Here is a 15262-nt window from a genome sequence, read left to right as displayed (position 1 = left end):
CTGAAAAACAAAAACGCAACTTATTGTAAACAAGGCATGTCAGCATCTTTCTTTATTGTAAATAGAGTGTGTAAGCATCCTTTTATTATTATATCAGCATCTTTTTATATGGAGAAATTATCTCTACTTTGTACATTGTTACTACATAAATTAGGAGAATCTGGCATCCCTATGGAAAGAAGTATCAGTAACAAGGTTTAAATGGAAAGTTCATATTTATGCCCATCGTATTTTAGGCATCTCTCTTCACATGAGAATGGAGCATGATCAGTGCTCCTGTTCCATATGAAGGCAGATGCCTGAACGTTAAAGTGACACTGCCTGTAAAGTTTATCTGCTGGTGCCGGCGGGAGGTGTGGGAAGGATGGTGGGCAGGTCCCCTACCTAAAGAAAAATGGTTTTGAAGAGAGAGGGAGGGGTGAGGCACTGCACTACAGAAAAGGGCCGATATGGGGGGTTGGGGCTAACCTACATAATCATCGCAGGGAGGGTGAGACCACTACACTACAGAATTATTATTTTTTAATGAAATAAAAAAAATGAATTGAATATTTAAAAAAATAAATAAAAAAAATCAGGTACTGGCAGACAGCAGCCAGTATCAAAGATGGCAGGAGGTGGAAGTGTTGAGGAGGGGGGGGGGGAAAATCACTACACTGTGGAATAATAATAATAAAAAAGATATACGCCCTAAACTGCATACTGGCAGTACCTTAGATGGTTGGAGTGTAATACTTACATTAAAAACGTATTTCCCTTAGAAGCTAATTAAGTAACCTTCTACCAGGAATTTCACGACTGTGGTGGGCAGCTGCAATTAGCAACCTTCTAATTACCAAAAACCAATGGGAAAGTCATGTATGTCTGCTTTTTTCCCCGACAAAAGGGGATGCCAGAAAAGCTTTTACAATCATTTGTTTCATGATTGTACAAGCGGTATGTAAATAATTTCAGTGAAAAACCCAAAACGTTTGTGAAAAAGATAATGATTTTATTTTTTATATGATAGCATTTGGAAGGGAAATGGTGGCATGAAATATACCTAAATTGGCCTAGATCAATAACTTGAGAAGTTCCGTTTACGGGCACATGATAAATAACCAGCTATTACAAGTGGATAGTTATTGCTACCCCAAGCTCACAATAGCAATTAGCGCTCAAAAAATTAACCAGTTTGTCCCCCAAAATATAGTATGTAGTGCTTATTAAAAAAAATAGTATTTAAAAAAAAAAAAACTGCATATATATTTATATATTGTATATTTATAAACAAATATATATGTATATATTCATTTATATTTGCTGCCCATCGCTGTGCTTTTTACCCCCTTCACTGCACTAAGAACGAGGCTCCCATTGGAGTCTAAGGAAGCACACCCTCATGAGCACAATGCTTCCCTGCAATGCGAACATGAGGTTGCGTTCACATTACACCTAACTTGTAATACCAGTGCCCACTTGTAATCTGGCCCATAGTGTTTTGATACAAATTTAACAAAATGTTGTGTTCTGTTCAGTCAATTGTTGTGGTATAAGTGGACATTTTTTCTATGAAAAATCTTTAATGAAGTCTTCAGACTCCAGGCTAAAAAAAGTTCCAATGCAGATTTTACATTCTCAACATGAAAAAGTACTATGTAGATATTTCTGTTATATGTGTCATTTGGTACCGTGAGATATGTTGGGAGTATGTTGGAACATGCGAGATAAGATTGTACAATTATTTTTGTATCAGTGTTATTAACAAAATGAAAAAATTTAATGAAACAGTACATTGAAGACAAATCAAAGTGGTTAGCATTTTTGGGTTTATAGAGCACTTCCATACCTTCTCAGCTTGGTTCCACACTTCTATGTCACCAAGAAACTTCTCAGGACGAGTGGAGAGGTTTAGTTTGAAAGTGAAACCAAAGACATCGTACACAGAGCGCAGGAAATGCAGGCAGCTCTTTATCTCTTCTTCAATCTGCAATTAAGAACACAAACAAATCTCTGTCAAACATCTGACTCTGAATCCCCATTTGGATTTCCTATTATTGGAGTATATGTGCTTCATATTTTAAATCTTTTTTTCCCCACTTAAAAACAAAAATGTATGCTTACCTGATAAATTTCTTTCCGGACATGGAGAGTCATTCCAATTACTAGTGGGATATTAAACTCCTGGCAAGCAGGAGGAGGCAAAGAGCACCCCAGCAAAGCTGTTAAGTGTAACTTCCCTTACCCAAAATAATAATATCCCCAGTCATTCAGCCGAAGGAAAATGGAAAAAGAAGAAACACAAGGGAGAAAAGATGCCTGAGGTTTACTCAAAAAAACTGCCAAATTATAATTAAACAGAAGGCACCACCGCTTGAAGAACCTTTCTCCCAAAAGAAGCCTTAGCCGAGGCAAATGTATCAAATTTGTAGAATTTGGAAAAAGTATGCAAAGAGGACCATGTTGCCACCTAGCAAATCTGTTCCACAGAAGCTTCAATTTTGAAAGCCCAAGAAGAGGAGATAGCCCTAGTGGAATGAGCCATAATTCTCTCAGGAGGCTGCTGACCAGCAATCTCATAAGCAAAACGAATCATACTTCTTAACCAGAGGTAAAGAGTAGTAGAAGTGGCCTTCTTACCCTTACGCTTTCCAGAGAAAACAAACAAGGCAAAAGATTGCAGAAAATCTTTAGTAGCTTGTAGGTAAAATTTTAGAGCATGCACAACATCCAAGTTATGCAAAAGACATTCCTTATAAAAGAAGGATTAGTACAAAAAGAAAGAACTACAATTTCCTGATTAAGTAAAAATCTGTTAAAATCTGATAGCGCTCAACCTTGTGTCTGTAGCTCCTAGTATTGTGGGTACCAGCGCCCCCAAAAAGGTGAATGTAGTGCTAAAAATAAATACACAGAGCGCCTCCTAAAAGGCTAAGACACTAGTAGTGACAAGATTATTTAAATAAAAAATATATTGAAATTCTATAGGGGTATATAAAATATTTTATAAGCTACTTATAGCTAAAAAATATACAAACAAGATACAAAAGAGGATCCACTTAAAATTAACAATAAAATAGGCATATATCTATATAAAAAAACAATACAATTGATGTTAAAAACCACAACAATATACAATCTTAATCACAAAATAAATTACAATAAAACAGCTGTTGATGGTTGGATAAAAAATCTAAATATATAAAAACATCAATTTACTGAGTAGGTGTCCATAAATATGTAGGTCCCAAACTTTAAATTCTTTCCAGAGAGTGAATGTCCAATATGAAGATTCTATTTTAAACAGTTATCCTTATATATCCCTCGATAAACGGTGAAATGATGAAGTGTGTAAAAAAGAAAAACGTAGTGGTTTTCAAATCAAATTTCAAAAATTATTGTGAATATCCAAAAAATCCTGAAAAGATGTGATGAAGTGGGCGTGAATAATCAAAAATGTGTGTAATAATCCAAATGAATATCAGTCTTGATAAAGGCCCAGTTCTTAGGGCCGAAACGCGTTGACATATATATGGTAAGCTTCTTTTCAATTACTGACTAAGTTTGAATAGCAGTTTTGCACTATGTTATATTTGTTTTATTACAGGTATATCTTTGAATGAATTGATCCCTGGGACATAGGATCCATTTCTGTATTTTTTCCATCATTTACACACAGGAATAACTTTTTAGGAGCATCTCTTCACATCTTGTATTCACATAAGGGTCACTTTATAAGTGTGTTATTCACTTTAACACATCCTAAATATTCATTTGGATTATTTTTTCACATTTTTTCCTTTTTATTTTTTCATTGTTGTGTACACACATTTTTGATTATTCACGCCCACTTCATCACATCATCTTTTCAGGATTTTTTGGATATTCACAATAATTTTTGAAATTTGATTTGAAAACCACTACGTTTTTCTTTTTTACACACTTCATCATTTCACCGTTTATCGAGGGATATATAAGGATAACTGTTTAAAATAGAATCTTCATATTGGACATTCACTCTCTGGAAAGAATTTAAAGTTTGGGACCTACATATTTATGGACACCTACTCAGTAAAATTGATGTTTTTATATATTTAGATTTTTTATCCAACCATCAACAGCTGTTTTATTGTAATTTATTTTGTGATTAAGATTGTATATTGTTGTGGTTTTTAACATCAATTGTATTGTTTTTTATATAGATATATGCATATTTTATTGTTAATTTTAAGTGGATCCACTTTTGTATCTTGTTTGTATATTTTAGCTATAAGTAGCTTATAAAATATTTTATATACCCCTATAGAATTTCAATATATTTTTTATTTAAATAATCTTGTCACTACTAGTGTCTTAGCCTTTTAGGGGGCGCTCTGTGTATTTATTTTTAGCACTACAATTTCCTGATTAAGGTTTCGATCCGATACCACCTTAGGGAGAAAACCCAAATTAGTATGAAGGACCGCTTTATCTGCATGAAAGATAAGGTACAAAGAATCACACTACAGAGCTGCGAGCAGAAGAAATATCAAGGAGAAACAATACCTTCCAAGATAACAATTTGATATCAACAACAACATGCATTGGCTCAAACGGAGCCTGCTGCAAAACATTAAGAACAAGATTAAGGCTTCAAGGAGGAGCAACAGGTTTAAACACAGGCCTGACCAGGGCCTGTACAAAAGCTTGAACATTTGGTAAGTCTGCCAGACGTTTGTGCAAAAGGATAGATAATGCAGAAATCTGACCCTTCAGAGTACTAACTTGCAAACCTTTTTCCAGGCCTCCTGAAGAAAAGATAAAATACGGGGATAAAATAAGGGGAATCCGTACCCAGCTCCAGGAAAAAAAAACCTTAGATTTGCACCAATAAAGATATTTACGCCATACCTTATGGTAAATCTTGAGGGTAACAGGTTCGCGAGCCTGAAGCATAGTATCAATGACCGCTTCAGAATAAACACGTATAGACAGAACTAAGCGTTAAATCTCCAAGCAGCCAGCTTCAGAGAATCCACGTTTGGATGGAGGAAGGGACCCTGAATAAGAAGGTCCTTCCTCAGAGGTAACCTCCAAGGAGGTAGAGATGACATGCTTGCCAGATCCACAAACCAGATCCTGCGAGGCCATGCAGAAGCTATTAGGATCACCAATGCTCTCTCCTGTTTGATATGAGCAATGACTTGTGGAAGGAGAGCAAACAGAGGAAACAGATATGCCAGAGAGAACATCCAAGGAACCACTAGAGCATCTATCAGAACGGCCTGAGGATCTCTTGATTTTGAGCCGTACTTGGGAACCTTGGCATTTTGGCGGGGCGCCATCAGATCCAACTCTGGAACTCCCAACCTGAGGGTTATCTGAGAGAACACTTCCGGATGAAGAGCCCACTCCCCAGGATGAAAGGTCTGTCTGCTAAGAAAATCTGCGTCCCAGTTGTTCACTCCTGGAATGTGGATGGGAGATAGACAATCGTGAGCTTCAGCACACTGCAAATTGTGAGTTACCGCCTTCATGGCTAAGGAACTCCGAGTCCCTCCCTGGTGGTTGATGTAAGCCACTGAGGTGATGTTGTCCGACTGGAATCTGATAAACTGGACTATAGACTGTTGAGGCCACGCTGACAGGGCATTGAAGATAGCTCTCAACTCCAAGATGGACTCTTCCCAAGACCACAGGACCTGAGCCTTCAGAGAACCCCAGACAGCTCCCCAGCCTGACGTCCATAGTCACAATCTCCCAGGAAGGTCTCAGGAAGAAAGTGCTCGGAGGCAGAAGTTCCTGTGATTTCCACCACGAGAGAGCGTTTCTTGTTAGGGGGTCCAGATGTATCTTCTGTGATAAATCAGAATGGTCTCCGTCTCCATTGACGGAGCATGCAAAGCTGCAGCAGTCGCAGATGGAACCGAGCAAAAGGGATGATGTCCATAGAAGCCACCATCAGACCAATCACCTCCATGCATTGAGCCACTGATGGACAAAAGGCAGTCTGGAAAGAAAGGCAGGAAGCAAGAAGTTTGGATATTCTGACCTCCGTCAGGAAAATCTTCATGGACAGGGAATCTTTTATTGTCCCTAGCAAACACACTTTTGAAGATAGAATTAGAGAACTCTTTTCGAGATTCACCTTCTACCCGTGGGAACGTAGAAGAGACAACATCTCTGTATGAGATTGTGCTAGTTGAAAAGATGAAGTCTGAACCAAGATGCTGTCTAGATAAGGAGCCACAGCAATTCCCTGGAATCTGATCACTGCCAATAGCGCCCCCAGAACCTTTGTGAATATTGTGGGATTCATGGCCAGACCAAATGGAAGTGCAACAAACTGAAAATGCTTGTCCAGAAAAGCAAACCTCAGAAACTGGTGATGTTCCCTGTGAATGGGAACATAAAGGCATGCATCCTTCAGGTCTATGGTCGATATAAACTGACCTTCCTGTACCAAGGGAAGAATGGAACGAATAGTTTCCATCTTGAAAGGATGGAACCCTGAAGAATTTGTTGACACTTGAGATCTAGGATGGGACAAAAAGTTCCCTCCTTTTTGGGAACCACCAATAGATTTGAATAGAATCCTAGACTTTGTTCCCTTAGAGGAACTGGTCAATAATGCTCAGGGAGGATAGGTTCTTTACGCAATTTAAGAAGGCCTCCTTTATCTGGTTTGAGGATAGTCTTGACAGGAGAAATCTGCCCCTTGGAGGGCAAAACTTGAATCCCATTCTGTAACCCAGGGATACTATGTCCACAGCCCTTGGATCTGGAACATCACGTATCCAGGCTTGATGAAAAAAAAGAAAGCCTGCCCCCCACTTGAATTGGGGGCGGAACCTTCATGCTGATTTAGAGTCAGCGGAAGACTTTTTGTTTTGCTTCCCCTTGTTCAAGGGCTGGATGGAGTTCCAAGTGGACCTGGATTGGAAGAGAATGAGGAGGACTTCTGTCCCTTAAAGTTGCGAAAGGAACGAAAATTAGGTCTATACTTTCCACCCATAATCTCTGAATTGATTTCTGCCAGACCAGGTCCAGAGTTTTACCCTTATAAGGTAAAGCCGAAAGCTTGGCCTTTGAAGAAACATCATCAACCAGGATTTTAACCACAGAGCTCTGCTGGCTAATACAGTGAAGCTAGACATCTTAGCTCCCAGTCTAATTATCTGCATGTTGGCATCACAGATAAAGGTATTGGCCAGTTTGAGAGCTTTGATCTAGGGATAGATCGATACCGTTTTTTTAGGGCCGATACCGATACCAATTATTGACCACCTTTTAGGCTGATAACCGATAACAGGGGTCGATATTCTGTACATTTAAAGTTTTTAAAAATCAACACAATTTCTACGCAAATCTGGTATGAACTGAACATGCTTATTAAAAGTTTAACACATTAAAAGTAAACACCTGGGAAAAATAAAGTGCTTGAAAATTAACTTATTAAATTATTTCCCAAAACATAGAAAAATTGCATAAATGCCTTTTAAACTGCACACTGATATAAAATTAAATTTAAGCCACTACTGCAAAGCTAGATACTACACGATTTTTTCAATACTACCAGTAAAGTAGAAAACACAGTGCAGAAAAGCATAGCATTTCAGCATGTTCTCCTGTTAAACTGATTCTGTTTTTTTCCATATATTGCTGCCACTTCCCTAAAAACACGCTCACTTGGTACACTTTACAGATAATGGTTTAAAGTTAAAAAAAAAAACACATCACAATAAAGTTTGGATTTAGCACTGATGTCATTTATTTATTTGCAATATTTACTGGATTGCAAATTCCTTTCCTGGTACTGAGGAGTGGACTATAAGTTTCTTTATTATGTCACTTGGGCAGTTTTATACATGTGTAACAGCGCCACCTAATGGTCAGAACCTTGCTATCCACTGCTAGAGAATATTGATACTAGTCTCCTATACTGCATAGCTTTCTACTCAAGGTTTGTTGTTGTGGACATTTAATTGATATGCCTGAACTATCATTTTTTAAATGTTTTTTCTATGCCCATGAAAGGGAAAAATAAAATATTTAAATTAAAAAATCAAATATAGCAGCTTTAGTGAAATGTTTTGCAAATGTGTAAAATTTATCAGAATGCAACAAATAATGTTCTATTGTGACAGCAATTAGCAAGCATTTTGATTTTATGTATTGCAGACCCTATGAGCAAATCAAAAGTAATTTAGCTCTGTGTGGATTTGCTCCATATCGGTAATTTCTGGATATTTCAGAAATTCCAAATATCGGCCACTACGGTATATCGGTCTATCCCTACTTTTATCCTATCTTGGATCTCCTCTACCGTAGTTTCCTCTGCAATAAGATCAGACAAGGCATCACACCAATAAGATGCTGCTACCGTAACTGGGGCAATACTCGCTGCAGGTTGCCACTGTATTTCTTGATGAATATACATCTTTTTAAAATATGCCTTTAGCTTCTTATCCATGGGATCCTTAAAAGAGCAACTATCATCTCTTAGCAAGAGTAGAAATAGCTTATTCTACTTTAGGCACAGTGCTCCATGATTCACGAATAGAGTCAGCAACAGGAAACATCTTTTTAAAAAGAGGGGAAGGGGAAAAGTAACCCCTGGATTATCCCATTCCTGAGCTATAATTTCAGACATCTTTCGTGGGACCAGGAAAAACCTCCTCAGAAGATGGAGAATCATAAACTCTATCCAGTTTATAAGAATTAAATCTTAAGCACACTGCTTACTATTAACCCCTTAGTCTCTCTACATGCATAAGTTAAGCATACAATGTGCCTGCAAATCTGCCCAAAGAATGTATCTAAGCAAAAAATTAGATAATCAATGTCCCAAATTAGATCCACTAGAGGATTTACCTCTAAAGTGCTATCCTTCAGTACCTAGAAGGAAAATGCACTTACCTGTGGATCCAGCTGTGGGGCAGGTAACAGCTACTTAGGTGTGACCAGTACTCCACTACCCATCAGGGACCTGTAGTAAAAGAAAGAACAGAGTAACCAACCCTGGCTTTCTACAAAGGGGTAGCAAAATATTAGAAGGCAGCGAGGTAGTCTTTGCTTTACTTCTAACTGCTAAAAGTCACCACTACTCTTACTCAAAAGATTGATGTGGTTACAGCTAGATCCCAATCCGTGCTTGCAGGGAAAGTACCCATAAAAGTATTATTTATCTTCAGACACCAATTTTGCACATCCTCCATTAACAGAGGCAAAATGAATGACTGGGGATTATGGGTAAGGGAAGTTACACTTAACAGCTTTGCTGGGGTGCTCTTTGCCTCCTCCCGCTGTTTGCCAGGAGTTGAATATACCACTAGTAATTGGAATGACATTGTGGACTCTCTAAGTCATAGGAAAGAAACTGAGGCAATTTCTGAGAATCTTTTCAGTCATGTGAACATTATCTTTAGAAACAAGGGAACTAGGTTGAAAAGCTCAAACTTTTTAAAAAGGGAAATGTTTGTTTATGCAGAGTTAACAAAACACTTTTTAATGCGCTCTCATTATTTATTCCCTGTAATTTATCTCTGAAATTCCTGCCAGAATTGGAAGTGAATTATTCAGGCCTCGAAAGCCTAACCCTGAAACAAATAATAGATTAAAATATATATATATATATATATATATATATATATATATATATATATATATATATATATATATATATATATATATATATATATATATATATATATATATATATATATATATACACACACACATACATACACACACACATACATTAATAGGTTTTATACATAAATAATATATAAAAATAAAATAGTGGGTATTAACCTTTTAGTGCCGTTATGGCGTTCTACTCCATCCAAATGGCGCTGGGCTTTAGTGCCGTTAGGACGGAATAGAATGTCATAGCCGTTTGGCTGCCCTGAAGCCAACGGCACTTCCTGCATGTGATCGCGGTCTGGAGGGCGTGTCTAGTGTCATAGGGACGCCCCTGACCCGATCCCATAATTGAAATCTCGTGATTGCGTGATTTCGATTTGTCTATATCGGAGCATTGTTCCGATGTAGACATTATGACCCTGTCATGAAAGGGTTAAAGGGATAGTAAACACCAAAAATGTTATTGTTTAAAGAAAATAGATAATCCCTTTATTTATCATTCCCCAGTTTTGCATAACCAACACTGTTATAGAAATATACTTTTTACCTCTGTAATTACCTTGTATCTAAGCTTCTGCTGACTGCCTCCTTATCTCAGATCTTTTGACAGACTTGCATGTCAGACAATTAGTGCTGACTATTAAATAACTTCACGTGCAGGAGCACAATGTTATCTATACGAAACACATGAACTAACGCCCACTAGCTGTGAAAAACTGTAAAATTAATTCATATAAGAGGCGGCCTTCAAGGGCTTAGCATTCAACTAAGAATACCAAGAGAACAAAGCAAATTTGATGATAAAAGTAAAATTAGAAAGTTGTTTAAAATGACATGCCATATCGGAATCGTGAAAGTTTAATTTGGACTTTACTATCCCTTTAATACTATAGAGGGATGGGGTTATGGCTTTATAAATAAATATGTACATTAGTGCTTGTGCACATTATATTTCTGCATTTGTATTTTTATTTAACTTTGTTAGTGAGATACTATCATCAGTATTACAAACAAAGTAACCATTTTACAACTTCCCCCAGCAAATTTAAAATCGAAGTCTAAAAATAAATAAGAATGTACAAGTGCGTGAACAGTAAATAAAGTGTGTGAACAGTATAATGCAGGAGCATAATTTTACGAGAGCATGTATGCAAACTCATACTCTGATATCTGTGAAGATGCTTACCAATAGAGCGTTTGCATTCTTCTGAACTCACGTTATGTCTGCACACTGCCACTGACTAGTCAGAATGTTTTAGAAGTAGGAAACATTAGACTGACAATGAACAGCTCATTATGCATTAATTGTATCACGTATGAAGCATTTCATGCCTAAGAAATGCAATATTATATTACTCAAATATATTTACTTGGTGATTTTCAAATGTATCAAGCTTTCCTATCAATTACCTTGGTCAACAACTTGAATCAATACAAATTAAAAATTTCCTACAATACAAAAACAATTACGTTTCATTGTAGAATTTTTATTAAAAAGACCCAAAATACCTGCTCCATAGCACAGAATATGTGAGCATCATCTTGCTGAAATCGTCTCACACGTGTAAGTCCGGTAAGGGCTCCAGATAGCTCATTGCGGTGAAGAACACCAAAGTCAGCCATTCTCAGGGGCAGCTCCCTCCAAGAGCGTGGGCGATGATCAAACATCAAACTACAAACAAAAAAAAAAAAAAAAGAGAGAAGAGTTATTCAAAACAACTTCACCTTAAAGGTTTCTAAGGACATAGTATACAAAATGCTCTAAGGTGAAAAAGCAATTAATTTTAAACTCCAATATACAACTTTTACCAGTTTAAAATATATCCCTTTAATTTGCATTATATAGATAGAGTTGTAACCACGGTATACAATTATATGCAGGGTGTCTGTATGAGCATATGGCAGACAAATCCAGTTTCATTTAAATACAAATGAAAGAATATTACATTTCTAATACACAAATTAAAGGACCAGTCAACACATTAGATTTGCATAATCAACAAATGCAAGATAACAAGACAATGCAATAGCACTTAGTCTGAACTTCAAATGACAACAAGAGAATGAAGCAAATTTGATAATAGAAGTAAATTGGAAACTTTATTAAAATTGTATTATCTATCTGAATCATGAAAGAAAAAAAAAATTGGGTTTCAAGTCTCTTTAAGTGTTTAATAAGTTGCTAAAATAGTACCAGGATAGATATAAACAGACAAAAGTGCAAAAAAAAAAAAAACAACCCCCCCACCCAAAAACAAAAAACCATCTAATGTGTTAGAATACATGATCAATAAAATAAATAAATACAGGGTTGTTTTGTGAAACGGTAGCAGTAGGAGGTTAGAGCTGTGCACTGTGCTACAAATAAATATTCTCTGAACTATAGATTACTAACATATTACATTGGTACAGTATTTATTTTAAAGTTAATTCTCTTCCTGTCTAATCGTACCGTTAGTGTAGCCTTCTCTGGGGCATCCTCTGCCCCGTTACCACTCTCTGTTGGGGTACCGCAATCTCCACCCCCCAACTTCTCTATAACTGTCTATAACTCCATCATTACCCCTACCCCACATGCTCGATGTCTTGGAGTCAGACTTGACTCAGATCTTTCATTCACTCCTCACATTCAGTCCTTGGCTAAAGCTTGCCGCTTCCACCTTAAGAACTTCTCTTAAATTAGACATTTCCTTTCACAAGACACAACGAAGATTCTAATCCACACTCTCATCCTTTCCGGCCTCGATTAGTGCAACTCCATCATCTCTGGTCTCCCTAGCTGCAGCCTAGCTCCTTTACAATCCATAATGAATGCCTCTGGCAGACTCATCTTCCTTACACGTCGCTCTTCATCTGCTGCGCCTCTCTGCCAATCCCTTCACTGGCTTCCTCTTACCTCTAGGATTAAACACAAAATTCTCACTCTGACATACAAAGCCCTCAACTGCACTGCCCCCCCTATATCTCAGACCTTGTCTCCAGATACTCTCCCTCCCGTCCCCTTCGCTCTTCTCATGATCTCCTACTCTCCTCCTCTCTTGTTACTTCCTCACATTCCCGTTTACAGAACTTCTCCAGACTGGCTCCCATCTTATGGAACTCCCTGCCTCGCTCCACAAGACTCTCCCCTAGTTTTAACAGCTTCAAGCGCTCCCTAAAGACTCTACTGTTCAGGGATGCATACAACCTACACTAACCTTTCCTAACTCCACTGCTATCCCCTTGAACCCCTTAGCATGTAAGCCTATGAGCCCAGCTGTTTGTAGATCACCTGCATAAGAGCTAATTACAACAGTGCAACTCTCGGCAGGGACCTCTACCCATTTGACCCTCTATAAATGTTACCTTGTATACCGCCTATGTTTATGCTCTACAAATACCTGATAATAATAAAGTGTTTTAAAGAAACATGAAACCCAATGTTTTATCTTTCAGATAGAACAAAACAAAAAAACTATTAGGCTTCCAATTTACTTCTATTATAAAATTTGTGTCGTTCTCATGTTATTCTTTGGTGAAGAGATATCTAGATAGGTAACGTGCACATGTCTGAAACACTACACGACAAGAAATAGAGCTGCCATCTAGTACTCTTGCTAAATGTATAGCATTGTTGCAAAACTACTTCCGTATAGTGCTGCAGACACGTGCACACAACTGAACTTACTTCCCTGCTTTTCAATAAAGGATAACAAGAAAATGAAGACACTGATAATAGAAGTAAATTAGACAGTTGTTTAATATATGCTCTATAAGGACCATGAAAGAAAAATGTTGGGTTTATATCCCTTTAACAGTATAATGTCAAATGTGACTTTGTGTCCCATGTATATTGTGCACCGTGTAATAATTATTATAAAAACAATAAACTGCATTTGGTACCAGTGTCCTGGGCAATTCATGGGTTTCAGTGCAAAGATTTCCTTCTCAACTTCAAATGAGAACATATTTTCACTGTAGTGCTGCCAGTGTCCAGATGTCTGCCACAGTTTGCTGTTGTAGACGTTTGGCGTGACCACCTCTTGGAAGCCCCGTTTCCGATATTCTTCCTAAACACAAAACCGGTAAAAACCATAAAAATAGGAAACAAAAAAGGGAATTTGCCTATCTACAGCTCTCTTGCAAAATGTTTTGTGTGGATCCTAAAGATCAAATTACTTCCATCATTTTAAATGTTGAAAAAGGTATTAACGCTAACCTAGACGTAACCGTATATGTCTCACGAAATTCCAAACACCTCAGAAGTTTAAAATAACAAAACAGAAAATTGGCAATGAATAATCATTACAGCACTCACAAACCCAGCCTTTAAAATTTACTGACCGCTTGTGAATTTCAGGTTGCTTTAAACGCCATATTAGAGTATTTTCTAGTTTGCAACATCAGTTGTTTAGGTTTACTAACACGGGAACACAGACAGGAAGTGCCGGCCAATCAACATCTCTGGGCTATTTCTAGTACAGTGTGGACAGGACTTTAAAGGGACATCAAACCCTAATTTTTCTTTCAGGATTTAGATTTTTTTAAAAATGTAAAAAAAAAAATCCATTTCAATTCTATTATCAAATTTTCTTCTCTCTCGTGTTATTCTTTGTTGAAAAGATGCCGGGTAAATATCATGCACATGCCTGAAGCATTACATAACAGGAAATAAAAAGTGCGGCCATCTAGTGCTCTTGCTAATGTAGAACGTTCTTGCAAAACTGCTGCCATGTAGTGCTGCCTTCCAGCTTTTCAAATATGGACACCAAGAAAACAAAGAAAAATTTGTACAAATCAGCCAAGCTAGTTCCCAGTAGTGCATCGCTGCGCCTGAGCCTACCAAGGTATGCTTTTCAAGAAAGCAAACAAAGAGAAAGAAGCAAATTAGATAATAGAAGTAAATTGGAAAGTGGTTTAAAATCGTATACTCCATCTGAATCATGAACGGAGAAAAAATTAAATTGAGGAGTTTTATGTCCCTTTAATTGAAAGCATAGTTCTGAGATCATAAAAACTTTAAGCCAATCATTTATCTTTATCACTGATCTTTGTGACTATTGCAAAAGGAATTATAATTTTGTTTGTAGCCGGCTCACTAAATAGCCGTTTTATTAAAGTGAATGTAAATTTTGATGCTAAAGTGCCCGTTTTTTAAAAAAAATTGATTAAAAACAGGGGCACTTTAAAGGGGCAGTCTAGTCAAAATTAAACTTTCATGATTCAGATAGGGCATGCAATTTTAAACAACTTTCCAATTTACTTCAATTATCTAATTTGCTCAATTCTTTAGATATCCTTTGTTGAAGAAAAGCAATGCACATGTGTGAGACAATCACAAAAGGCCTCTAGGTGCAGCAACCAATCAGCAGCTATGAGCATATCTAGATATGCTTTTCAGCAAGTGATATCAAGAGAATGAAGCAAATTAGATAATAGAAGTAAATTAGAAAGTTGTTTAAAATGACATGCTCTTTCTAAATCACGAAATAAAAAAAATTGGCTTTCATGTCCCTTTAACCCCTTAATGACCGGACCATTTTTCAATTTTCTTACCCTTAATGACAATGGCTATTTTTACATTTCTGCGATGTTTGTGTTTAGCTGTAATTTTCCTCTTACTCATTTACTGTACCCACACATATTATATACTGTTTTTCTCGCCATTAAATGGACTTTC

At 37.1% G+C, this 15262-nt stretch overlaps 1 protein-coding gene across 1 annotated transcript in view; it reads right to left on the bottom strand.

The window, feature by feature from the left end:
* Window positions 1-15262, bottom strand: part of LOC128644505 (threonine--tRNA ligase 1, cytoplasmic) — a gene marked incomplete at its 3' end in the record, with an annotated part of 70608 nt that overhangs the window by 14683 nt on the left and 40663 nt on the right. The window contains 3 exon segments of the mRNA XM_053697088.1: window positions 1829-1966; window positions 11113-11275; window positions 13486-13652. Coding sequence (XP_053553063.1) covers window positions 1829-1966; window positions 11113-11275; window positions 13486-13652 — 468 coding nt within the window.

Source organism: Bombina bombina, unplaced genomic scaffold (genome assembly GCF_027579735.1).
Source record: "Bombina bombina isolate aBomBom1 unplaced genomic scaffold, aBomBom1.pri scaffold_1254, whole genome shotgun sequence".
In the NCBI taxonomy this organism is placed as follows: domain Eukaryota; kingdom Metazoa; phylum Chordata; class Amphibia; order Anura; family Bombinatoridae; genus Bombina; species Bombina bombina.
The sequence above is the reverse complement of the archived record's forward strand: the minus strand, read 5'-3'. Positions and strand labels throughout refer to the sequence as shown.